Below are 26,562 nucleotides of genomic sequence, written 5' to 3'. Positions count from 1 at the left end.
AAGGGCCGGCGGCAGCGGCGGCTAGAGGAGCAGGCGGAGGCGGCGCGGTATCGCCCCGGTGTCGCCCTAGGGAGTGACATGGGAGCGGGCAGAGCCCAGGACCTGTACATGTAGCATACCCATTTTGATATATTTGGGTAGATAGTTTTTAATTTGTTTTAACAAACCAAGTACGGTGCCACTAACATTTCAGCAACTACTATTTTACCGAAACTTACATGGTAGTTTCTTCAGACGTCCATGATAGTGGGTTTCACTTGGTTTGGCCTCATAGTTCAATAGTGATTAACCGAGTGATTGTTTTATGGCTTCAACCTCTGGTGGGGAATTTTCTCACATATTTTGGAGATAAAGCTTGTTGAGGTCTCTACTCTCTGACCATGTATGTATTGCTCAATCAACTAATGCATTAATTAATCATAAGTGCATATACCTAGCGATTATGGATAATAACAATAATTAATCTTAGTTACGATCTGCCATTGTATTTTTTTGGGTAAAATTTGATAAGGAGGATTGCATGAAACATATGTGAGGATTTTAATTTGAGTGCTGCAATTTTATAGAATGCCGTGATCAACCAGCATATCATGTGTGTGTGAGTATCAATAATGCAGATTATTCTTTCACCGAGAAACAATGCTCCCCTTGATAGCGAGGTGGCCGAAGCGAGTTTCGGCGACTTGAATCTCTCCAACTCAAAATCTTTAGTAAGCTATGTGTGTGTTTATGGAGGTGTTTGCGCCTGCGGAGTCTACATTGTACTCCATGTTTCTAGAAAAATATAGCATGCACAATCTTGAAGTTACCCCATTTTTCTTCACTATGGTTCCCTTCTTCTTTTTGTTTAGCAGCTAATTAAGCAAGAATCTTCAAATGTAGCTTTCAGTCTTCAGTTTTAGTAAACACACATGTTTCATTGTTTATGTTCATGTTGAACATATACCATCAGATTTGTAGTTCATGGTCTAGTACTGATGTGTTAAACTTATACGACGGGTCGGAGCTAATATGGTGGCACAAAGTCAGTTCCCATGCAGTTGCTTGCCTCTGCTTGCAAACTGATGTAGAGTTTTTTCCCAAATTTGGTCATGATCATTACATATATGAGTTTGTCCCAATTGCATAGGATCTTATTTCTGCAGTGTGACACCTAGATCGTACTTCGAATTAAATTTTCACCTCGATTATTGCGCTTAGGATGTAAGAAATTAGAGCCAGCGGTTGACCCTTCCTTCCCTCCACCTCAATTTTGGTTGAAATATATACCGTCATACAATGGGCTGTCTTATAAGGTGCCAACTTTACACAAAGGTGATAAACAACTTGAAAGGCAATAAACCACTGCACATCGACTCTAGATATTTGTTATTCTCCACTGAGTGATTCAAATGTAAGTATTTTATTCCGATGTAGCTGTTGAAATCAAAACATTTTGTACCCTCTTTTCATCACTTTGGAATTTTGATTGAGTTGGCTCGTGCATCAACAATATATGATAGAGTCAAGAGGTTTTAAGTTTAAGATCATGTGCACGTAGTATTAAAAAAGATTCAGCGGTCTACATCGAACACATGCTAAGGATGAGCCAAACGGTTTCAAGTTCAAGATTCTGCAACCTACGACTAAAATAGCCTTGATGTGGTGGCGAGTGTTAAAATAAATATATTGCCTAATCCTTTTAATTGGTTCAAACTTTTGATTGAATTAGCTAGTGCATCAATAATACTAGGAAGGTTGGTGCGGCGATACACAGTGCCCTTGCTGTCTAGATCGTTGGTTAAAATAGTGCAATATCTGAGTTTATGAAGTATCACAGAAATGCTGGTGTGAAAGCACTGTTCAAGCAACGTAAGCGTGCTACTGTAGTGACACGGCTTGGGAGTTTTTCTAGCGTCCGTAGGCGTGGAACGATGAAAAAAAGAGGATAGCTAGTAAGAATAAAAATCATCGGATGATTGTACGATGATGGGAAGAAAACAGGGTAGTATGAAAATAACACTACACTAAGCGAGGACAATGCACCGCAGTTGAAAAAGGTGACGGACTGCAGAGCAAGATAGCATAGAGAAAGTAGTAGTATTTTGGATGACTGAATGATACGGTGGATGGTGAGCATTTTGTGTCCGGAGTTGCTACAAAAGATGATGATAGTATTTTCTCCATCTAACAAAGGCAATGGAAGATGGAGTAAGTGCATTTTTCTTAAGACACGGTAGAAGTAAGATAGTACTATTTTCTCCATGTAAAATGGAGGACGAGCGGTGGACAAAATACATTTTCCTGGTGGTACCATGGACAAACATAGTAATATTTTTCCTGGATAAAAGAGGCGACAAATATTTAAGCACTTATTTTCCAAAGTCAATGTAGAAGAAAAGAGTAGTATGCATTAATAGTTTTTCCGGATAAAACAATTTATGAACATTAAAACAATTAATTTTAGAGTAGAGTTGCAGATGAATTAATTCCGGAGAACTGGGCCGAAACGCCGTTGAAGACACGCTTGAGAAATTGATGTTGCGCAATTAGCGGTGAAGAATTTACTATTAGATAAGTAACACCCCTAGGGAAATTACTGTTACATAGCTAACGTCGGTAAACTACTATTGAAGTGGTACCATGGACATACACGATAATATAAATAGGCGGCGAATATTGGACTAGTTATTTTCCAAAGTTAATGTAGGAAAAGGCCAGAGAAGTGGACCGAAACACCATTGAAGACACACCCTTGAGAGATTGCTGCTGCGGAATAAGCACTGAAGAACATTTACTATTAGATAAGTAAGGCCCCAAGGGAAATTATTGTTAGATAGCTAACAATCAGTAAACTACTGTTGAAGTGGTATCATAAATATAGATGGTAATATTTTCCCTGGATAAAAGAGGCAACGAATATTGAAGTACTTATTTTCCTAAATCGACGTAGGAAAAAAGGAGTAGTATGTGTTCATAAAAAATATTTTTATAGTATGCATTAATATCTTTTTCAGTTAAAAGAGTCGACGAATGATAAATAATTATTTTACAATAGAGGTGAGGTGTGGAAGAAGTAACGCCAGAGAACGTGGGCCGAAACGCCATTCGGGAAACACGCTTAACAAATTATTGTTGTGGAAAGTAATCGTGACTTTTTCCCCTAGTCTATTCTAGGGTTTCTGTCCTCCGGCGGTCTACCCCGCCGTGAGTCTACCCTTGCCGCGGGCTCGTCCAGCGTGATTTCTCTCCGTGTCGTCTGCTCTCCGTCCGCTCTCCGGGTGTTCCTTCGGTAGACCCTGATCGCCATCCCTTCGATGGAGGAGAAGGGGGAGCCGAGTAACCTGAAGGAAGGAGGGAAAAGCGATGTTGAAGAATTGTTGGGAAGATTAAATCTGCATGAAGAAGAAGCTGATGAATTTGTCTGGGAGGAGGAAGCGGGAGGAGGAAGCGCCAGATCCCGAAGCAAAGGCAAAGTGGCTTGCGATTGCAAAGGTACATACATCTAGAGGTTTAGCCCTAGTGCTCTATATGCTGACATGCGATGTGCATGGAACTCGGCAAAAGAGGTAGCGTGGAGGAAGATAGATGATAATCTGTTTACGGTACAGTTCGGTTGCTTGGCTGATTGGGACAAAGCAATGAACATGGGTCCCTGGTTATTTCGAAACAATTATGCTTTGATCATTGAAGAATACAATGGCTTTAAAAATCCAGGATCGATTGTTCTTGACAAGGTTGCAGTTTGGGTCAGGGTGATGCAGATACCAGATAACTACCTCAAAGAGCCGATTATCAGAGGTATGTGTAGGCAGATTGGAGAGATTACAGAGGTACAAGTGAAGCTCCCGACGGGTTTTATTGGGGAATTCGTGCGCATTAGAGTGAAAATAAATGTGGCGAATAAGCTCTTTCGATTTGTCTCAATGACAAAGGATAAAAAAAGAGACTGGTACCAACTGAAGTATGAAAAATTACCTGTTTTCTGCGGTGCTTGCGGACTGCTAGGTCACTGGTATCAAGAATGTGGTACAGGTGAGCACGAGGAAGGAAAACTGGAGTGGGGAGACTTTATCCTAGCAGATACAGGGAGAGGTTGGAGTGGTGGCCGGGGATCGTCAGCTGGACGGGTACCACCCATGGGCAGAGGTAGGGGACGGTCTTTTTATGATAATGAGTTATTTTCTCGTAATTCCAGGACGACTGATGATATGGAGGAGGATGATGAGCTCACAGCTGGGATTAATGCAAGGAAAAGATTGACATTTGGAGGTCAGACGGGTCTGGATGATAATGGTGATGGTAATGGTTTTAAAGTGGCTGGTCTGATCAACCAATTGGAACCAGGGATCACTGGTATAGATGCAAATACGGCAACTCCGGGGAAATTCCAGCCCCCTAAGAGATCAAGGAAGGATAAGGATATTGCAACAGAAAATTTATCGGCGGCCTCCAATGAGGGGGCTGTCCGGGAGCAATGAAACTCCTAAGTTATAACGGCCGTGGTCTACAAAAGGCCACGGCTGTGACGGCGCTTGTGAATATTCAGAAGCGTCATGAGGCGGATGTAATATTTTTAATGGAAACACATTTGGATGAATGGCCGGCTGAATGTCTGAGAAGGAGACTAGACATGAAATATAAGGAAGTTGTGAAAAGTGAAGGTCGCAAAGGGGGACTCTTATTGTTATGGAAGAAAGAGGTAGTTCTCTCACTAAGGCACAAGACACATAATTACATTGATGTGTTTATTGGTGTGGGGCAAGAAAATATTTGGAGGTTTACTGGCTTTTATGGTGAGCCAAGATGGGAAGACAAATATCTGTCTTGGATTCGGCTTAGAGAATTAAAGGAGGTAACCCCTATGCCTTGGTTAGTCATGGGAGATTTGAATGAAGTGCTATACTCTTTTGAAAAGGAGGGAGGTAGACCAAGACCAAATCAGTTTCTACTTGCTTTTCAAGAGGCTTTGGCTGACTGTGGTTTGACAGATTTGGGGTATAGTGGTGATAAATTTACTTGGCACAGGGGTGGGATCAGAGAACGCCTGGATCGTGCAATTGCTTGTGATGCTTGGAGATCAAAATTTGCTGATGCTACTGTTGAAAATCTCGAATATAGTAGATCGGATCATCGGCCTATTCTGCTGAAGTTTGGTGATAACCCAGTTCGGGATGAAAGAGTGCCCTCGGTGTTATGTTTTGAAGCACGCTGGCTTAAGGAAAAGAACTTTCATGACATTGTCCAAGAAGCCTGGAATTCTTCAGGCCAAAGTAACCAATCAGATTTGGCTAGTAGATTATCTGTGGTACATAATAGTCTTCATCGATGGGATAGATCAGTTCTGAAGAAGCCAATAAAGAAAATAAAAGCCCTTAAAAAAGACTTTGAAGAGCTAACACGCAGTGAGCTGACAGAGGAGAATATTCGGAAAGAAAAAGAACTAGCAAAAGAGATTGAGCAATTGCTTGAACAAGAGGAGATTTACTGGGCTCAAAGAAGTAGAATTAATTGGTTGCAGTTTGGGGATAAAAATACAAACTTCTTTCATAGTTTTGCTACTAGTCGGCGGCAGAGGAACCGAATTAAAAATTTAAAGGATGATCATGGAAATCTATTGGAGGGTACGGAGCAGCTTAACCCTTTAATCTCGGATTACTTTGCTGGGCTATTTACAACTGAGGTTGATGAACCAGACCTAGAATTAATAGAGAAAGTTACACCAAGGGTCTCTGAGGCGATGAATACAGAATTGTTGAAGCCATTTACTGCGGAAGAAGTGAAGAAAGCCTTGTTCTCAATTGGTGACATGAAGGCGCCTGGTGCGGATGGCCTCCATGCACTGTTCTTTAAAAAATGCTGGCATATTTTCGGCACTAGTCTGACAGAAGAGGTGTTGAATTCTATCAATAATAAAAACATCCCAGAAGGATGGAATGACACTATCATTGTGTTAATTCCAAAAGTGGAAACTCCAGACAACATTACACAATTAAGACCTATAAGCTTATGCAACGTGTTGTACAAGGTAATATCAAAAATGCTGGCTTTCCGTTTAAAACTAATTTTGGATGAGATTATTTCTGAAGTACAAAGTGCTTTTGTCCCTGGCCGATTGATTACTGATAACATATTGTTGGCTTATGAATGCTTGCATAAGATAAAGAACAAGAAGAAGGGAAAGGAGGGTCTATGTGGTGTGAAATTAGACATGCATAAATCATATGACCGAGTGGAGTGGGTTTTTCTAGAGGGTATGTTGATAAAGCTGGGATTTGAGAGGGATTTTGTTGATCTTCTTATGACATGTGTACAATCAGTGAAATACAAAGTCAGATATAATGATCAAGAAACAGAAGGATTTATACCTAGTAGGGGCCTCCGTCAGGGGGATCCTCTATCACCTTATTTATTCCTTATTTGTGCAGAAGGGTTATGTACTGCTCTAGCTCATGAAGAGGAGGTTCGTGGCATTGAAGGTGTTCGGGTGTGCAGAAATGCACCATCAGTTTCCCATTTACTATTTGCTGATGATTCCCTGTTACTTATGAAGGCTAATTTAGTTAATTCAACCTCATTGAGAAGAGTTCTGGATCAATAGTGTGCAAGCTCGGGACAATTGGTGAGTGAGGCAAAGTGTAGCATTTTCTTCAGCTCGAATGTTGAAGTAGAGGTTAAAGCTCACTGTGAGGAACTTAATATTATGACTGAAGCTATTTCTGAAAAATATCTAGGCCTGCCCGCTATGGTTGGCCTGGACCGAACTGATAGTTTTAATTATCTGTTGGAAAGGATTATTGCAAGATTGCAAGGATGGAAAGAGAGGTTTTTATCTATGTGGGGAAAGGAGATCCTTATTAAAGCTATTATCCAAGCTATCCCAGTGTTTGCGATGGCAGTTTTTAAAATCCCAAAACAACTATGCAAGGAGATGAATGATGCAATGGCTAGCTTCTGGTGGGGAGATACGGATGATCAACGGAGGATCCATTGGTTTGCATGGTGGAGAATGTGTATACCAAAGAGAAAGGGAGGTATGGGGTTTCGTGATCTCCATACTTTTAATATGGCCATGCTAGCAAAACAAAGTTGGAAATTGATTTCAAAGCCAGACTCTATTTGTGCAAAAGTTCTGAAGGCCAAGTATTACCCTAATTGTTCATTATTACATGCGGGGCCAAAAAAAGGATCTTCCTATACCTGGCAAAGTATTGTTGCGGGGTTGAAAACTTTTAAAAGAGGTCATGTTTGGAGAATTGGTACAGGTGAGAAAGTAAACATATGGGAGGATCATTGGATCCCAACTAGTCCGACGAGGAAGGTGATAACTAGAAGAGGACAAATCCTGTACAAAACTGTCGATCAACTCATTGATCCAACTGCAAATCTCTGGGATGAGGAATTGGTTCGTATGCTATTTTTGCATATTGATACGTCTCCGACGTATCGATAATTTCTTATGTTCCATGCCACATTATTGATGTTATCTACATGTTTTATGCACACTTTATGTCATATTCGTGCATTTTCTGGAACTAACCTATTAACAAGATGCCGAAGTGCCAGTTCCTGTTTTCTGCTGTTTTTGGTTTCAGAAATCCTAGTAACGAAATATTCTCGGAATTGGACGAAATCAACGCCCAGGTTCCTATTTTTCCCGGAAGCATCCAGAACACCCGAGAGCCACCAAGGAGGGGGCACAGGCCCACCAAACCCTAGGCCGGCGCGGCCAGGGGGGGCCGCGCCACCCTATGGTGTGGGCACCCCTTCGACCCTCTGGCGCCGCCTCTTCGCCTATTTAAAGCCTCCGTCGCGAAAACCCTGATACGTTCGACGAAACCCACAGAAACCTTCCAGAGCCGCCGCCATCGCGAAGCCAAGATCTGGGGGACAGGAGTCTCTGTTCCGGCACGCCGCCGGGATGGGGAAGTGCCCCCGGAAGGCTTCTCCATCGACACCACCGCCATCTTCATCAACGCTGCTGTCTCCCATGAGGAGGGAGTAGTTCTCCATCGAGGCTCGGGGCTGTACCGGTAGCTATGTGGTTAATCTCTCTCCTATGTACTTCAATACAATGATCTCATGAGCTGCTTTACATGATTGAGATTCATATGAGCTTTGTATCGCTACTAGTTGTGTGCTACTCATGTGATGTTATTAAAGTAGTCTATTCCTCCTGCATGGTGTAAAGTTGACTAGTGTGTGCACCGTGTGGTTCTTGTCGTAGGCTATGATCATGATCTCTTGTAGATTGTGGAGTTAATTATCATTATGATAGTATTGATGTGATCTATTCCTCCTTCATAGTGTAATGTGGGCAGTGTGTGCACTATGTTAGTTCTTGGTTTATTTTGCAATGATCTATTATGCTCTAAGGTTATTTAAATATGAACATTATTGTGGAGCTTGTTAACTCCGGCATTGAGGGTTCGTGTAATCCTACGCAATGTGTTCATCATCCAACAAAAGAGTGTATGTAGCACATATGAGAAAGAGTTATTTATTATGCGATCAATGTTGAGAGTGTCCACTAGTGAAAGTGTAATCCCTAGGCCTTGTTCCTAAATATCGCTATCGCTGCTTGTTTCTTGTTTTCGCGTTACTACTGCTGCAATACTACCACCATCAACTACACGCCAGCAAGCTATTTTCTGGCACCGTTGCTACTATTTATTCATACCACCTGTATTTCACTATCTCTTCGCCGAACTAGTGCACCTATTAGGTGTGTTGGGGACACAAGAGACTTCTTGCTTTGTGGTTGCAGGGTTGCATGAGAGGGATATCTTTGACCTCTTCCTCCCTGAGTTCGATAAACCTTGGGTGATCCACTTAAGGGAAAACTTGTCACTGTTCTACAAACCTCTGCTCTTGGAGGCCCAACACTGCCTCTGAGGAAAAGGAGGGGGCGTAGACATCAAGCTATTTTCTGGCGCCGTTGCCGGGGAGGAAAGGTAAAAGGTACTCACACTCCGGATCTCGGCTACCAAGCTATTTTCCGGCGCATTGTAAGTACTCAAAGCCATTTCCTTTAGATCCTGCAATTGCATCTTTTTGTTTCTTGTTTACACTAGTTTGGCATAATGGACAAGAATGAGCTTCTTATGCTATTTCCTGATTTAAAACATGGATTGTTTGATGCAAAAATTAAAAAACCTATGGAATCTTATTTGCATGCTGGTAGTAATATTAGTATGAATGCTTTGAACACCATTGTTGATAATGATATAGAAAGTTCTAAGCTTGGGGAAGCTGGTTTTCATGATCTTTTTAGTCCCCCAAGAATTGAGGAGAAAATTTTCTTTGATGATACTTTGCCTCCAATTTATGATGATTATAATGATAGTAGTCTTTTGTTACCGCCTGTTATGGAGGATGAATTTGATTATGATTACAATATGCCTCCTATATTTGATGATGAGAATAATAATGATAGCTACTTTGTTGAATTTGCTCCCACTACAACTAATAAAATTGACTATGCCTATGTGGAGAGTAATAATTTTATGCATGAGACTCATGATAAGAATGCTTTATGTGATAGTTATATTGTTGAGTTTGCTCATGATGCTACTGAAAGTTATTATGAGAGAGGAAAATATGGTTGTAGAAATTTTCATGTTACTAAAACACCTCTCTATGTGCTGAAATTTTTGAAACTACACTTGTTTTATCTTCCTATGCTTGTTACTTTGCTCTTCATGAACTTGTTTATTTACAAGATTCCTATGCATAGGAAGCATGTTAGACTTAAATGTGTTTTGAATTTGCCTCTTGATGCTCTCTTTTGCTTCAAATACTATTTCTTGCGAGTGCATCATTAAAACTGCTGAGCCCATCTTAATGGCTATAAAGAAAGAACTTCTTGGGAGATAACCCATGTGTTATTTTGCTACAGTACTTTGTTTTATATTTGTGTCTTGGAAGTTGTTTACTACTGTAGCAACCTCTCCTTATTTTAGTTTTGTGTTTTGTTGTGCCAAGTGAAGCCTCTAATCGAAGGTTGATACTAGATTTGGATTTCTGCGCAGAAACAGATTTCTATCTGTCACGAATCTGGGCTGTTTTCTCTGTAGAAAAATCAGAAAAATATGCCAATTTACGTGCGTGTTCCTCAGATATGTACGCAACTTTCATTAGTGTTGAGTTTTCTGATCTGAGCAACGGAAGTATTTTTTAAAAATTCGTCTTTACGGACTGTTCTGTTTTGACAGATTCTGCCTTTTATTTCGCATTGCTTCTTTCGCTGTGTTGGGTGGATTTCTTTGTTCCATTACCTTCCAGTAGCTTTGAGCAATGTCCAGAAGTGTTAAGAATGATTGTGTCACCTCTGAACATGTGAGTTTTTGATTATGTACTAACCCCTCTAATGAAGTTTATGAGAAGTTTGGTGTGAAGGAAGTTTTCAAGGGTCAAGAGAGGAGGATGATATACTATGATCAAGAAGAGTGAAAGCTCTAAGCTTGGGGATGCCCCGGTGGTTCACCCCTGCATATTTCAAGAAGACTCAAGCGTCTAAGCTTGGGGATGCCCAAGGCATCCCCTTCTTCATCGACAACATTATCAGGTTCCTCCCCTGAAACTATATTTTTATTCCGTCACATCTTATGTGCTTTACTTGGAGCGTCTGTTTGTTTTTGTTTTTTGTTTTGTTTCAATAAAATGGATCCTAGCATTCACTGTGTGGGAGAGAGACACGCTCCTAGCATTCACTGTGTGGGAGAGAGACACGCTCCGCTGTAGCATATGGACAAGTATGTCCTTAGGCTCTACTCATAGTATTCATGGCGAAGTTTCTTCTTCGTTAAATTGTTATATGGTTGGAATTGGAAAATGATACATGTAGTAATTGCTATAATGTCTTGGATAATGTGATACTTGGCAATTGTTGTGCTCATGTTTAAGCTCTTGCATCATATACTTTGCACCCATTAATGAAGAAATACATAGAGCATGCTAAAATTTGGTTTGCATAATTGGTCTCTCTAAGGTCTAGATAATTTCTAGTATTGAGTTTGAACAACAAGGAAGACAGTGTAGAGTCTTATAATGTTTTCAATATGTCTTTTATGTGAGTTTTGCTGCACCGGTTCATCCTTGTGTTTGTTTCAAATAACTTTGCTAGCCTAAACCTTGTATCGAGAGGGAATACTTCTCATGCATCCAAAATACTTGAGCCAACCACTATGCCATTTGTGTCCACCATACCTACCTACTGCATGGTATTTCTCCGCCATTCCAAAGTAAATTGCTTGAGTGCTACCTTTAAATTTCTATCCTCTACCTTTACAATATATAGCTCATGGGACAAATAGCTTAAAAACTATTGTGGTATTGATTATGTACTTATGCACTTTATCTCTTATTAAGTTGCTTGTTGTGCGATAACCATGTTCACTGGGGACGCCATCAACTACTCTTTGTTGAATTTCATGTGAGTTGCTATGCATGTTCGTCTTGTCTGAAGTAAGAGCGATCTACCACCTTATGGTTAAGCATGCATATTGTTAGAGAAGAACATTGGGCCGCTAACTAAAGCCATGATTCATGGTGGAAGTTTCAGTTTTGGACAATATCCTCAATCTCATATGAGAAAATTATTAATTGTTGTTACATGCTTATGCATAAAAGAGGAGTTCATTATCTGTTGTCTATGTTGTCCCGGTATGGATGTCTAAGTTGAGAATAATCAATAGCGAGAAATCCAATGCGAGCTTTCTTCTTAGACCTTTGTACAGGCGGCATAGAGGTACCCCTTTGTGACACTTGGTTAAAACATGTGCATTGCGATGATCCGGTAGTCCAAGCTAATTAGGACAAGGTGCGGGCACTATTAGTATTCTATGCATGAGGCTTGCAACTTGTAAGATATAATTTACATGATATATATGCTTTATTACTACCGTTGACAAAATTGTTTCATGTTTTCAAAATCAAAGCTCTAGCACAAATATAGCAATCGATGCTTTTCCTCTATGGAGGACCATTCTTTTACTTTCATTGTTGAGTCAGTTCACCTATTTCTCTCCACCTCAAGAAGCAAACACTTGTGTGAACTGTGCATTGATTCCTACATACTTGCATATTGCACTTATTATATTACTCTATGTTGACAATATCCATGAGATATACATGTTACAAGTTGAAAGCAACCGCTGAAACTTAATCTTCCTTTGTGTTGCTTCAATACCTTTACTTTGATTTATTGCTTTATGAGTTAACTCTTATGCAAGACTTATTGATGCTTGTCTTGAAGTACTATTCATGAAAAGTCTTTGCTATATGATTCACTTGTTTACTCATGTCATATACATTTTTTTGATCGCTGCATTCACTACATATGCTTTACAAATAGTATGATCAAGGTTATGATGGCATGTCACTCCAGAAATTATCTTTTTTATCGTTTTACCTGCTCGGGACGAGCAGAACTAAGCTTGGGGATGCTGATACGTCTCCGACGTATCGATAATTTCTTATGTTCCATGCCACATTATTGATGTTATCTACATGTTTTATGCACACTTTATGTCATATTCGTGCATTTTCTGGAACTAACCTATTAACAAGATGCCGAAGTGCCGGTTCTTTTTCTGCTGTTTTTGGTTTCAGAAATCCTAGTAACGAAATATTCTCGGAATTGGACGAAATCAACGCCCAGGTTCCTATTTTGCCCGGAAGCATCCAGAACACCCGAGAGCCACCAGGGAGGGGGCACAGGCCCACCAAACCCTAGGCCGGCGCGGCCAGGGGGGGCCCGCGCCACCCTATGGTGTGGGCACCCCTTCGACCCTCTGGCGCCGCCTCTTCGCCTATTTAAAGCCTCCGTCGCGAAAACCCTGATACGTTCGACGAAACCCACAGAAACCTTCCAGAGCCGCCGCCATCGCGAAGCCAAGATCTGGGGGACATGAGTCTCTGTTCCGGCACGCCGCCGGGACGGGGAAGTGCCCCCGGAAGGCTTCTCCATCGACACCACCGCCATCTTCATCAACGCTGCTGTCTCCCATGAGGAGGGAGTAGTTCTCCATCGAGGCTCGGGGCTGTACCGGTAGCTATGTGGTTAATCTCTCTCCTATGTACTTCAATACAATGATCTCATGAGCTGCTTTACATGATTGAGATTCATATGAGCTTTGTATCGCTACTAGTTGTGTGCTACTCATGTGATGTTATTAAAGTAGTCTATTCCTCCTGCATGGTGTAAAGGTGACTAGTGTGTGCACCGTGTGGTTCTTGTCGTAGGCTATGATCATGATCTCTTGTAGATTGTGGAGTTAATTATCATTATGATAGTATTGATGTGATCTATTCCTCCTTCATAGTGTAATGTGGGCAGTGTGTGCACTATATTAGTTCTTGGTTTATTTTGCAATGATCTATTATGCTCTAAGGTTATTTAAATATGAACATTATTGTGGAGCTTGTTAACTCCGGCATTGAGGGTTCGTGTAATCCTACGCAATGTGTTCATCATCCAACAAAAGAGTGTATGTAGCACATATGAGAAAGAGTTATTTATTATGCGATCAATGTTGAGAGTGTCCACTAGTGAAAGTGTAATCCCTAGGCCTTGTTCCTAAATATCGCTATCGGCTGCTCGTTTACTGTTTTACTGCGTTACTACTGCTGCAATACTACCACCATCAACTACACGCCAGCAAGCTATTTTCTGGCACCGTTGCTACTATTTATTCATACCACCTGTATTTCACTATCTCTTCGCCGAACTAGTGCACCTATTAGGTGTGTTGGGGACACAAGAGACTTCTTGCTTTGTGGTTGCAGGGTTGCATGAGAGGGATATCTTTGACCTCTTCCTCCCTGAGTTCGATAAACCTTGGGTGATCCACTTAAGGGAAAACTTGCTGCTGTTCTACAAACCTCTGCTCTTGGAGGCCCAACACTGTCTACAGGAAAAGGAGGGGGCGTAGACATCACATATTGATGCAGAGAGGATACTGAGGATACCTCTGAGTTCTCAACTAGATGAGGATTTTGTTGCTTGGCATCATACAAAGAATTATATCTTCTCTGTCAAATCAGCTTACTATATAGAATGGGATCATCAGTTCGGATCACAAGTGAGGAGAAGAGATGGTCAAGGTTCATCGCAAAATAATCCAGTTTGGGAAAAAGTGTGGTCTTTGGAGGTTCCGAGTAAGGTGAAATTTTTCATATGGAAAGCCTTACATGGTGTAGTCCCAGGAATGGCTATTCTGGCATCCAGACATATCAAGTTCCAGCCACAATATCCTATTTGTATGCTTGGACCAGAGGATATAAAACACCTTCTGTTCTGTTGTGCCCGAGCAAGACAGGTTTGGGGGGAGCTCGGCTTACTTGCTGTACTTGAGCATGCAATAATGGTTGACAGATCAGGATCGGTTGTCTTGGAACATATCCTTTGCTCTCCAAATTCTAAAGTATCTTGGCTTGAAAATGTTAAAACACATGAACTGCTGGAGGTTGGTTGTTGGTACATCTGGTGGCAACGCAGGGAATTAGTTAAAGGTGAGAATGTCAGCCCTCCAAAGAGTTCAGCTTTTGCTATTAACGCCTTGGCAGCAAACTTTGGTGCTGTGAAACATACAGCTATTGAGAGAGAGGTAAAATGGTCAAAACCGCCAAGGAGTCATCAAAAATTAAATGTAGATGCTTCTTACCATGCAAATGGTTCGGGTTCTGCTGATATTGTTTTGCGAAATGATAAGGGTGAGGCCATAGCTGGTAAAATTTGCTTGTTGAATAATCTCATGTGTTCGGCTCAGGCAGAAGCAATGGCGCTGTTAAGAGGGTTACAGTTTCTTGAGCAGATTGGGTGTTCTTCGGCGCATATTGAATCGGATTCTCTGGAATTAATTCAAGCATGCAATGGAGATACCGAAGTTTTTAGTCCCTATACGGCAGTGCTAGCCGATTGTTTTCAAATTGCCAGTAGGATGGACTTGGTGGTCTTCCAACATTGTCATCGGGAAGCAAATATGGTGGCTCATAATTTAGCAAAGCATGGATATGAAACTAGTACTAGTTTAGTTTGGGATGATAGGCCTCCTGATTTTATCAGAGCTGATGTTATTCGTGATGTAACTCTGTTGGAGATTGTACCGAATATTTGAACCCAAAGCAGCAAGTTTCTTACGCACTCTTTTCCTTACCAGGGTACCGAAGGGGACTGGAAGGTTTTTAATGAGGCGGCTTGCTTGCTTAATATATTGATGTTTATTTCAAAAAAAATTTATTGTTGTGGAATTAGTAGTGAAAAATAATTACTATCAGATAAGTACCGCGGCTCGGAAAATTAGTGTTAGGTAGCTAACGTCAGTAAACTAAAATTAAGGCTGAAAATTTGTATCGATAAATTACTTTTAAAAATTGATACTTAACGACTCTCAAAAAATACTATTAAATAGCTAACTGTAAAAAAAAATACTGCGAAAGTTAAACGCTGGCAAATTGCTGAAATAAATTTGCGCAAGCTGAGAAATTATTTTCGAGAATTGTTTTATCAAAGTTGAATATTTTTTTAAAATTTTCTGCCAAAGCTGAGAACCTGCTATAAATAATTGTCAGGTAAATTGCTGGAAAAAACTAAAAAAAATCATGTGAAAAAAATCCCAAACACTGTTCATGCACTGCACTATTTATCCGCGCATGAACAGTAACCTAGGGGCCTCTCGTGCGATAAAAGGGCTTCGGCTTATTTTGATCTTATTTTGTTTATCGTTTATTCTGCGCTTATATCATTCACACCCGATTTTGCCTACTTTGCTTACTTTTTATCAGCAGGTTATAAGATAAACACGACACATCACTATACAGTTAATAACAAACCGTGCATTAAAAGCAAAATCGATTAATTTTCTCACCCATCTGATGTCCTGTTTGAGGAGCTTCGCTCATGGACGTCTATCTATATATAAATAGGAGTACGCCCATTGCCGCGTAGTACCATCGGTTCGAGCACACTACCCCCAAAGAACACTTCGTCACTTGCTAACAAAAGAAGACGCAAGCAACAGAGAGACACTCTGCTGTCACTGAAACACACGGCCCGTGCCATGAGGCCAGGAGCCGAGTACCCCATGGCCCACGTCCCTGCCGCGGCCTCCTCGGCGGCGGCGCCCCGCTCGCCGTGGCATTCGCCGGTTCCGTACCTCTTCGGCGGGCTCGCGGCTATGCTGGGCCTCATCGCGCTCTCGCTCGTCGCCCTGGCCTGCTCCTACTGGAATCTCTCCGGCGGCGGCCTCGCCGGCCAGGGCGATGATGACCAAACCGATGGCCAGAAGCGCTCGGTCGCCAGGCTGGCAGGGGAGTGGCAGGGGCACGTGGTAGTCATCATGGCCGGCGACGAGCATCCGACTTTCCTGGCCACGCCGGTGACGACGACGGGCCGTGACGCGGAAGGCGGCGCCGAGCAGGCAGCCGACGCGACGGCATGCTGCGCCGCGTGCAGGTCGGAGGAGAGGAAGCTGGCCGGTGCGCGCGTGGCGGCCACGCGGCCAGCCGGCTACGAAGACGACGCGCATAGCCGAAGTGAGCAAGCTAGTAGTAGTACTAGTTCGGTAATTAGCTAGCGGGATAGTAAGTACGATTAACATTGAAAGGTTTTCTCTGTGATTTTCTGTTAGTTTTTCTTTTGGGGATTTCCGTGCTTTCTAATTCTGGAACTGTAAATTATATAGCTAGGCAATTATTGACCGCTTACGCTCACTCCGTTCCATGAAACATGTTCGAGATGTTTCTAAATTTAGATGTAAACATTAACTAGCATCTAGATACATTAAAATTTTGACAAATCTCCAACATGTTTCATAGGATGGAGAGAGTATATCGTTTAATCCAAATTTTACTCCAAATTTTACGGAGAAAATCAACATTTTGAAAGCTGGAGATTTCAAATTCTCCCGGTGATCTTGAGTAGCTGTGCACATATGGAAACTCTTAATAATTTTCAAATTTGAGAGGTTGAAAAATACAGGAGGATTAGGTATTTCACCTAGCAGCACGTAGCCAGACCATGAGTAAAAGATTTACATGTATTTAAATGGAGTAGTTATTTTTGGCCTAAAAGATTATATATGGAGGAAGTCATGCATCATAATCGCAGGTCAGACCTGAAGCGGCTATGATCAGTGGGTCCGAAGACAGGTTTTGGCTGAGCCGTCTCCGGTCGTTTTTCTTTGGTCCGCATCGACCCGTCGCCTCCTGCATGTGACCGTGCATGTCATGCATATCGAAATCGTTAGAAAAAGATCGACCTTTACGAAAGAAAGACAACTCGCTTCGCATCCGACAATTGGACGTTGTGGTGCCAGAAAATTCCTGAAAAGTGGTCTCCCTGCTCGTCACGTGTAGCAAGGGGAAGCAAGTTGGGACGAAGGAGGAGAGAGAAGACAGAGGGGGCTATGTTCTATCAGCTTTTCCCTTTATTTTCTAGATTCGTTTTTTCAAAATGAAATATCTTGAGAACCGTAAGTCGAAATTACGATCTGTTTTCACTTTTGAGATCTTTGCGTCGAGATCTTCAAAACTAGATCCCATGTTGATAGGTTTCGGAAAACTTTTTTTTCGTACTTCCAATACTAGTATGGTTGTACTCGTGATGTGTACCTAACTGTATTCGCGTTTCAACTGATAATTACTTCTGTTTTTAATGTATTTGATACAGTTTTTCCCTTTACACATTAACTGTACTTACACGTGTACGCTACTGTACCTGTGCCTCTGTGCCAGTACTTCCTCGTGTGCGTAACTGTACTTCGGTTCCTGTAGTTGCTCGTGTGTGTCATTGTACTTCTGTACATGTACCCGCTCGTGTCTTGCCCTATCTTCGCTCGTGTGGGCGTATCTTTCATTAATGTCGTGTTGTACTCGCTAAATGTGAGTCTGTAATCGCTAAATCTGTACGATTGTATTCGCTCGTGTCTTGTTGTATTTAGCTCGTGTAATGCCGCATTTGTCTTTCATTAAATCTCTGTGGCTATTACTCGCATCGCATGTCTGCGCGACTGTACTTGTACTGATACTCTATATGTAGTTGTATGTGTGCATTATACATAATCGTACTCGAAGGTTTCACTGAGTTTGTACTCGCACTTATAGCCTTATAATTTGTACTCACCACAGGAAAAATACAAATCGATACAAAGTACATGCATGCGTCGTGGTGGCTGCTATGGATTCTCACATGCATGGGCACAGACGCACGCGTGCGGTGCGGTGCGGGCGTGCGCCCTCGCAATGTACCGGGTGGATCCCGTACTTCTTGTACGCGGGTGCGGGAGCGAGCGTACTTCCTCGCGCGCGCGGGACTTCTCAACGCTGTGGTTGACACGTGTTGGCTTCTGGTATGTTGCGCGGATTTGAGTTTTCCTTTTACCAACGTTGGTCTCTAGGTAGTTGTACCTCATGCATATCCGGCTATCCGAGAATTTTGGAATTATGAACCCCGGTCGATAGTGGAGGACTTTAGCTGGCCGGACGCATTTCGAACATGAAATATATTCGTTTTCGTCTATCTGCCCGTCGGATCGCGAACATGAAGTTGGCCATCTGACACTCTGACCACACTTATTCGTTTTGGTCGAGGTAGCCTAGCGGTTAGACGCATTTTTTTGGATAAAATTTTACTTTAGTTTACATAGTGCGGAAGGAAATAAAAAACACATAGAAAATAGAAGATAAATTGGCTGTAACCCTCCACGATCACCGGCATTTCCCACGGATAATCAAGTGCCGACGTGCTACACGGAGGTGGGGGGGGGGGGGGGGGGCGTAGGGGGAGCCGATGCAAGCGGTGTCGACTCCCGGGGAGCTGGTGTAGTTGGTGTCTAGCTTTACGCATGTGTCGACTCATGCAGCTGCGTGTCGAGGCCCTGCCGCTCGGAACAGCTCCTACATTCCGCAGGGCTTCGCCGCGAGCCTGAACATCTCCTTCTTGTCGAAGCCAGACAGCATGTGGGAGAGCTGGTCCTCCATGCCCACTTCATTGGCCTTCTCCGCCAGGTAGGCGAAGTAGCCCATGTAGTTGTCGATGTCGTCCTGGACCTCCTTGCTCTAGAAGAGTTCACTCTCAGCGACTGGCGTCTCCTCCTCGTCCTCCATATCTTCACGCCCACGGGCGGGGTAGCGTCATAGTCATACTGGTCGTCGCCGAGGAAACCGACTCGACGCCGCGGATCTCACTTCATGTTGATGTAGGTGTCCCACGTCAACGAGTCGAGGATGTAGGCGGGTCCCCAAGTAGATCAGGAGGCGGGAGGGCCCTGCGGTGTCTGATCTCCTCGAGTCGCGCCAGACTATGCCGAGGTACCAGCGGCATAGAAAACCTCCGTGCACTAAGGTGGCAGCCACCGGGGAGGTGGACGTCATCCCAACCTGCCCCCGTCCTGGAACGATAGAGCCACCTTCACATTGACAGGGACGCGGCTTCTTCGGCTTCGCTCCGGAGGACCCGACAGGTCTTGGGATTCCTACATGGTCAAGATACCTTGCCCATTGTTGTCTAGGACTCCAAGCTCCCACGACATTGGCGATGGCGTTGAAGACCAATACTGCCCGCCAACGTGGCTGCTAAAGTTGAAGTGAGCCATTAATGTAGTGAAACTAGCTCGTGCAAGAGGCGAAGAGGCCGTTGCCCCCACTTGAAGGCAGGCCCGGGGGCAGAAGGACACATGAGCGGTGCGTGTTATGTTCGTGGCGACGCATTGGCTGCCTAAATTTTGGCTATGAATGGGTCTCATGTTGGTCTGTTTGCGTTGGGCCTCCTGCACGCATTGACCAAAAAAGACCAGCGGATCCATTTGTGTCTATCCGCTTGAGATGCCCTTAGTGTAAAATATTGCTCTTCGAACCTTTTGCTATGTATGTACTTTCCTCCAACTACGACTGTTAGAGCGATGGAGCAGCGGGAGCGGGGGTATGGTATGACGTGATGAACATGGGAATGCAATATTCACAGCGTGCCGCTTCCTGGAGCATTGTAGCGGCCCGTTGGAGGCTGAACTTCAGGCGTGTTTGAAAGGAGTGAGGTTGGCACTTCAACATTTCTAACTACCAGTCATAGTTGAAATAGATTGTTCTTGACTAGTTCGTGCCGCTGAGGAGAACACAGTAGATAGATCACTTTTAGTTCATTTAATTTCAGAGCTTAGAATCTCGTCTAGTCATGAGAGAGTTATTGATGTTGTAAAAGTGGAGCGGTCTCAGATTAGGGCTAGTCATAACCTTGCCAATATGGCTAGAGTAAATCATAAAACTGTAATTTGGTTAGGCTCGGGACATGATGACATTCTTCAGATTCTTGAGAATAATCGCTTTGTAACACTTGCCGACTAATAAAACTCCCTTTTACTCGCAAACTAAGCCCTGTTGTGCAGGAGCTTCATGCGTTTTCCCGTTGTGTTGAAAGCGGTTCTCAATCTGGCTGGTAGAGCTTAAGTTCATCTATTCATGCAGTGGAACAGTAAGCTGAGGTCAACTCCCGACACCTCGCTGCTGGTAAAACACTTGGTAGCTGATGTGTAACAAAAATATCAAAACTTGCTCGCACTATGGTTGCCGGAGCTGATCTGGCAGCCTAATTGAATCATGTTGCAATCAACGTGTTCAAAACCTTTCAATTATTTCCTTCCAAAAATACTTTCAATCATTTGTTTTTTACTAACTTTCGGATGCCCAGATTTTCTCTCATTAAAGTCTGATTTTTGTCATTGTGAGATTCGTGCGCTCAACGGTCCTGTGGGCTGTGGTCGACGCCTTGTGATTTGTCCTGTATAACCAGACTGGGCTGGTAGGCTGGCCCGCTTGCTACCTACGGCATATCAAGTTTCTATTCGGGCTTTACCAACTGTATTTTTTTTTTTTGGAAAACGCTTAACGATCGGTCGTCCCGACTCAGCGTGTGTTTTTTCACTGCGTGGCCCGTAGCGTCGGTCCTACCCTGCGCTGGCCTGCTTCCTTTGTCGCTCCCCTCTGGTCGCATCAGTCGCACTCGCACCCGAACCAACGCGCAGCTAGCTGGCTCTTTTTCCGCCTCGGAGCTACGCAGCTAGCTAGCTTGTGCTCGTTCTCAGTTTGACAAACTGTTTGCTCCACTGTTCACTACGGTATGAGAACCAAAAGGTAGGATGCGACGATAGCTCTAGCACTTATATTAGCCACATAAATAATATATTTTTGCTAGCACTTAGCTTGCTATTCACGGTGTGAATTTTCTATTTAGCGGTACAAAAAAGCTAGCGATTTAGAATTATTTGATGCCACATTGTCTTTACAAGCCAATGTTTTGTTTGTGTTTCGCCGCAAAACACCAGAACAAAATGCTTTGATTACAAAAAACGTGTTGTGACCTAATTAACTCTCACGACGGTCCGGCGAGTCTGATTCGTCATCGATGATGTTAGCGTATATTAGGTGTACATAGCTTTGTAATCCTAACTGTATTGTAACCCTAATTGGTCTCTTGGCCTAATATAAATACAACCGAAACCCCACGCATACACGTGAGAGGCTTCCCCCAAACTTCTTTTGCCGTCCTACAGACGAGCCAGATCCCGTAGAGACATGTGCTCCAACATAACCAAAGTGTTTCAGGTATTTTTTTAATGTTGTGTACGTGATATAAATTTGTAACCAACTCATATCCCTTTTGTTGTGAAAGCATACATTTGTTGTTTTCAACGTTTCTGGGCGTTTGCTATCATTTGTGTTTCGGGTGCTTTCAAAATGTAACAAACCCTTTTGAGTTTTGTTGGGAAGAAGACAAGAGGTTTTGCAAGGTTTTCTGAGCGTTGCTACAGATTCTATTTTAATCAGAATTTTCAATGTTGTATAAGTGATTTCCAAATGTAACATAGTTGTATGTATTTTATTGTAAAAGCAGAAACAACATGTTGTAATGTTTCTAGGCGTTTGCTATAAATATATCAATGTTTTTTACATGCTTTTCGAAATGTCGTAAACACGTGATGTATTTGTTGTATTTCTTTTCTTTGAAATATTACGAAGTTGTTATGCGCGACTGTAACGTCTTCCTGAAAAATTATTGCAATTTGCTGTTTAGTATTTTTAAAATGTTACAATTTTTATGTTTTTAAAAATTGTTGTTTTCAAAATATTTGGTGCAAAAGCTTGTTATTTTGTACTAGTATTTGGTGATTTTTGTTGTAAATAAACATGCAGAGAAAGTTATTGTTTATATTTATTATTATTATTAATTTTTTTGTTGTAAACTGTTTATGATTTTTACTAAAATTGCTGATGATTTTTGTTGTAAATCAATGTGCCCACGGTAAGAGCATTAAGCTAATGTGTGAACGAGAACATAAATCACAACATGCATGTACCACCATGGGATCCACCACGTGAGCAACCATAGCGTGTGTACGGTCTCTTCCCGTGTGAATACATGGCACAGTGTCAGCGGAGGGGTCCACAAACCTGGAAAGCATCGACTGTGTGCGTTGCTTCCTGGACCTGCGATCCAAATCGAACGGTGGCCGTACGACCGATCCGTGCGTGCGGATCGGCCGACCGACGCCCAGCGCGCGCCATTTTTTCTTCTTTACCAAGAGATAATCGGGGTGTTCAGTGGAAAACATATCTTCTGCCCAGCTGTGTGGCGTATTAGCGCCTGCACGCATGGCAGAGCGACTGGGCCGTGGCCCATATGTGTTGCTAGTCCGGTTTTAGGAACTATCTAGAACTTTTCAGAATGGATCTTCTTCCTTATTGAGTCACTTTCTCATGCGAATTTCACCAAGGTTGTGGTTACACTTTGGGCGGTATGGAGTGCAAGGCGAAAAGCGATACATGATGAGATTTTTCAGAGCCCTCTATCGATCTATGGGTTTATCATAAGCCACCTTGCTGAATTGGACATTGCGTATATTGCTAAGCCACGCATCGACTGTTACCTAGATCACTCCTCCAGATAATATTACTAAGGTTAATGTTGATGCTGCGGTATCCAAACAAAGTAACAAAGGAGTTGTTGCAGCTATATGTAGAGATGGATCAGGCCAGTTTCTTGGAGCATCGGTTCTTACAGTACCGGGCATTTCTGATCCCGCTACACTAGAAGCAGTTGCATGCCGCGAGGGTTTATCGCTTGCTGCTGATTTACATATTCAACACCCTTACATTGCTTCAGATTGTCTGGAGGTAATCAATGCCATTAGAGATTCAAACAGATGCAGTTATTACTCGGTCCTACGTGAGATCGATCAACGTCGCACTGAGTTCCTAAATTCCAGGTTCGGCCATGAGAGGAGATGTTTTAATACTCATGCTCACAGTCTAGCTCGCTCTGCTATTTCCTTAGAACATGGCCGCAATGTATGGCTTCTGAACTCGCCTGATACTTTTATTGTACCTTTGATGATTGAACAATAAGAGGCGACGCCTACCCTAAAAAAAATCTAGAACTTTTCAGTTTGGTTTTTTTTTCCTTTTTCAGTTTTTCTCTTTTCCTGGTTGGTCGGTTTCTGTCGGTTTCTTTTTTTTCCTTTTTAATGTTTTTAATGTTTTTATTTGTTTTTATTCTATTTTTTAATTTTTATTTGTTTTAAAATTTTGAATAATTTTTTGCTCAAATCCAAATTTTGTTCAGATTCAAAATTTGGTCAAAATTAGTTTTTTCCCAGATTCGAAATTTGCTCAGAATTATTTTTTGCTCAGATTTGAAATTTGCTCAATTTTTTTTCCAGATTTGAAATTTGTTCAAAACTAATTTTTCTCAGATTCGAAATTTGCCAAGAATTAATTTTTGCTCAGATTCAAAATTTACTCAAATTCAAATTTTGTTCAGGTTTATGTTTTTTTTTAAATTGGAAAAATATGGTTGCAAACCGTGGAGGTGTTGGGGTTCGAACTCGGGCCACTGGAATAGATGTTAAAAGTGAAAAACAATGCTACTTCTCTTTAAGCGGGAGCACGAATTAATGGGCCGGCCCATTTAGGATAAACTTTAGGCAGTGCAGTGCTCGCGCACGCTACTGGGCGTGCTTTAGGGATTCCCGTGTTCAGTAAGGTCGGCTTGTAGGATGATTGTTAACACTAAACACTGACGAGAGGCCTGGTTTGGAAGGAATAATCAAGGAAAGGCAACATCTTCAGACCAGAAGAGAGAGGAGAAAGTTAATTTGGACCTCACTCTAGAAGGGTAAGGTACTGTCGAAGATACAAGTGTTCCTATGGAGATTGGCGAAGAACTCTATCTTGAAGGGTGATGTGAGACACCGACGAAACATGGCTACGAATGCATCATGGGGGCTATGCGGTGAAGCTAACTCCTGGTGTGATATGTTGTTGGAGTGTATAATGGCTAGCAATGTCTGGGCATTGATCTGGAACTGTAGAATCGAGTGCTAAGCAATGGTTGTTTACCGATTGTGAAGAGATGGATAGCACCAGCTAGGGGGTTCGCCAAGATAAATGTTGACGATGTAGTTTGGAAGAACTAGAATTTTGGTGCAATGGAAGCAGTGTGTAGAGCAAAGATGGATTTTTTAGATATTTTGGTACTTGTTATATAGGGAATTTCAGACCAGAAAACTTCAAACGGAGGACGAGCAACATGTAGCTCTTTATTTACAAAAGACTCAAAATTCATGTTTTAAAGTTTTAAAAAATACAAAATAAAATTCTAGAGATAGCCAATGATGTATGCTACAATGGTGTAAAATCTTAATACAAACTACTTCATATTCTAGGTTACAAAGGGAGGACATGCTCTTGGCGCATGTAACCATGGCTCAGGTGATAGTACTTAGAGTTAGAGAGATAGCTTAAGCAAACGCTTTACATCTACAGATATAGCTTTTGGTCGGACGTGTTCTCAATGGAAAATGATTGTTTCGAGTAGAAAAAAATTATCAACACTGAAAGAAAACTTAGAATGTGATGTCTCCACGTCGTATAGTTTGTGTGTTCCGTGTTCGGTATATCCGCTTACGTAAGTCTGAACATAATGATTCCGATTCAGTATCCAATCCGCCGACGTTCGATCCTAGTCATGGCCGGCCGATATACACGTGACTTGTTCAAACATAACTTTATTGTTACACTATCTTGTATACTCTTTGTTTGATCCAGCCGTCCTATATAGATATATGCATATGCGTAGCAGGCTGTCAGGATTAAACACGCGTTGTGCAGGCTGCATACATCACACAAGACTTGTTCTCGACACATGAAGATGTGTAAATATTCGAAATATCATACTCCTACTTATCGGCTAGCGTCTCCCTATAAATACCAATCACACTCTTAAAGCTTCAAGCAGCACACATCTATCAACTCAAAGCGTGGCACTGAGCACACGTTTAAGCCTAGCTAGCACGTTGTTCCACATTCCTGCTAATTTCGACACTGCCTAGTGAGGAGAAACGAAGAAATACATATGGCCGCCATGCGTGTGTTGCTCCTTGCAGCAGCTCTCCTGGCCTTGGCTTGCTCTCATGGTGCCACTGCCTCTGATCCGAGCCTTCTCCAAGACTTCTGTGTTGCAGACAAGATGTCTCAAGGTACATAAATATGTCCACAAAGAATTATGCATCAAACAACTAGTTACTGTATTTGTTATCTTATATGACCACACCTATCCATGCAGTTCGCGTCAATGGCTTGGCCTGCAAAGATGCAAAGGAAGTTGTCGCCGAGGACTTCTACTTTTCTGGCCTTCATGTTGCCGGCAACACGGCCAACAAGCAAGGCGCTGTGGTCACCCCGGTCAACGTTGCGCAGATTGGTGGGCTAAATACCCTCGGCATCTCCCTCGTTCGCATCGACTACGCACCTAGTGGCCTCAACCCTCCTCACACTCATCCGCGCTCCACCGAGATCTTAACTGTGTTAGAGGGCTGTCTAGAGGTGGGCTTCGTGACCTCGAACCCCGAGAACAAGCTCTTCACTAAAGTTCTCAACAAGGGAGATGTGTTTGTATTCCCTAAGGGCCTTGTTCATTACCAATTCAACAAAGGCGCAGCCAACGCGGTAGCTATTGCAGCCTTGAGCAGCCAGAACCCTGGAGTGATCACGGTAGCCAATGCAGTGTTTGGAGCAGAGCCTTCCATCTCGGGTGATATTATCGCCAAGGCCTTTCAGGTGGAGAAGAATACAGTAGAATCGATCCAGGCTCACTTCTAAGTGAGTGACTTACCTGTGTTTGTTTGTCAAGTTGATTCCTATTTTGTCTTAGTTTCGCATGCAGTGCATTTTTATAATGTTGTAAGTTGAGAACCTTGTGTTCTCATGTGTATGTTTGTGCGTGCGGATGTGTGTGTGCGTCGAAATGTTGATTGTTTTGTGAGACCTTGTTGCTCTTAGATGATGTACTGCATTTGCTCTTTACGGTATTTTCTCTTTAGGATAGTACTAAATGTTTCATGATGCTGATTCTTCTCCCTTCACTCCACCCACACCCGTACTTATGGTACCTTTGGGTTTGTTTGTCATGCATATGACCTCTCTAAATGAACTCTGGTGAATCTCGTCGAAATGGATAATTCCATCATCTCCTAAAAAAAGATTTCATTTTACCACTCTCTTTGCATTAGCATGCAGTCATGCACTAACTTC

The 26,562-nt window shown here is 42.5% G+C and overlaps 2 protein-coding genes across 2 annotated transcripts; both read left to right on the top strand.

Annotated features, from left to right (window-relative positions):
* Nucleotides 1–15,946: 15,946 nt before the first annotated feature.
* LOC127309669 (protein GLUTAMINE DUMPER 2-like) lies at nucleotides 15,947–16,616 on the top strand. The gene has a single exon (XM_051340430.2). It carries the CDS (start codon nucleotides 16,041–16,043, stop codon nucleotides 16,554–16,556), a length of 516 nt encoding a protein of 171 aa, XP_051196390.1. The 5' UTR covers nucleotides 15,947–16,040; the 3' UTR covers nucleotides 16,557–16,616.
* An 8,666-nt stretch (nucleotides 16,617–25,282) lies between these two features.
* On the top strand, nucleotides 25,283–26,304 carry LOC127309668 (putative germin-like protein 2-2). Its single transcript, XM_051340429.2, has 2 exons — nucleotides 25,283–25,508; nucleotides 25,595–26,304. Exons 1-2 carry the CDS (start codon nucleotides 25,385–25,387, stop codon nucleotides 26,128–26,130), a joined length of 660 nt encoding a protein of 219 aa, XP_051196389.1. The 5' UTR covers nucleotides 25,283–25,384; the 3' UTR covers nucleotides 26,131–26,304.
* Nucleotides 26,305–26,562: the final 258 nt, after the last annotated feature.

The sequence above is a fragment of the Lolium perenne genome, chromosome 6 (assembly GCF_019359855.2).
Source record: "Lolium perenne isolate Kyuss_39 chromosome 6, Kyuss_2.0, whole genome shotgun sequence".
In the NCBI taxonomy this organism is placed as follows: Eukaryota; Viridiplantae; Streptophyta; class Magnoliopsida; order Poales; family Poaceae; genus Lolium; species Lolium perenne.
This window is presented reverse-complemented; position numbering and strand designations above follow the sequence as displayed.

Coding starts and splice junctions, on each gene's coding strand:
- LOC127309669 (XM_051340430.2), top strand. CDS start 16,041: ATGAGGCCAGGAGCCGAGTACCCCATGGCCCACGTCCCTGCCGCGGCC.
- LOC127309668 (XM_051340429.2), top strand. CDS start 25,385: ATGGCCGCCATGCGTGTGTTGCTCCTTGCAGCAGCTCTCCTGGCCTTG. Junction 25,509..25,594: donor TGCAGACAAGATGTCTCAAG/GTACATAAATAT, acceptor CTATCCATGCAG/TTCGCGTCAATGGCTTGGCC.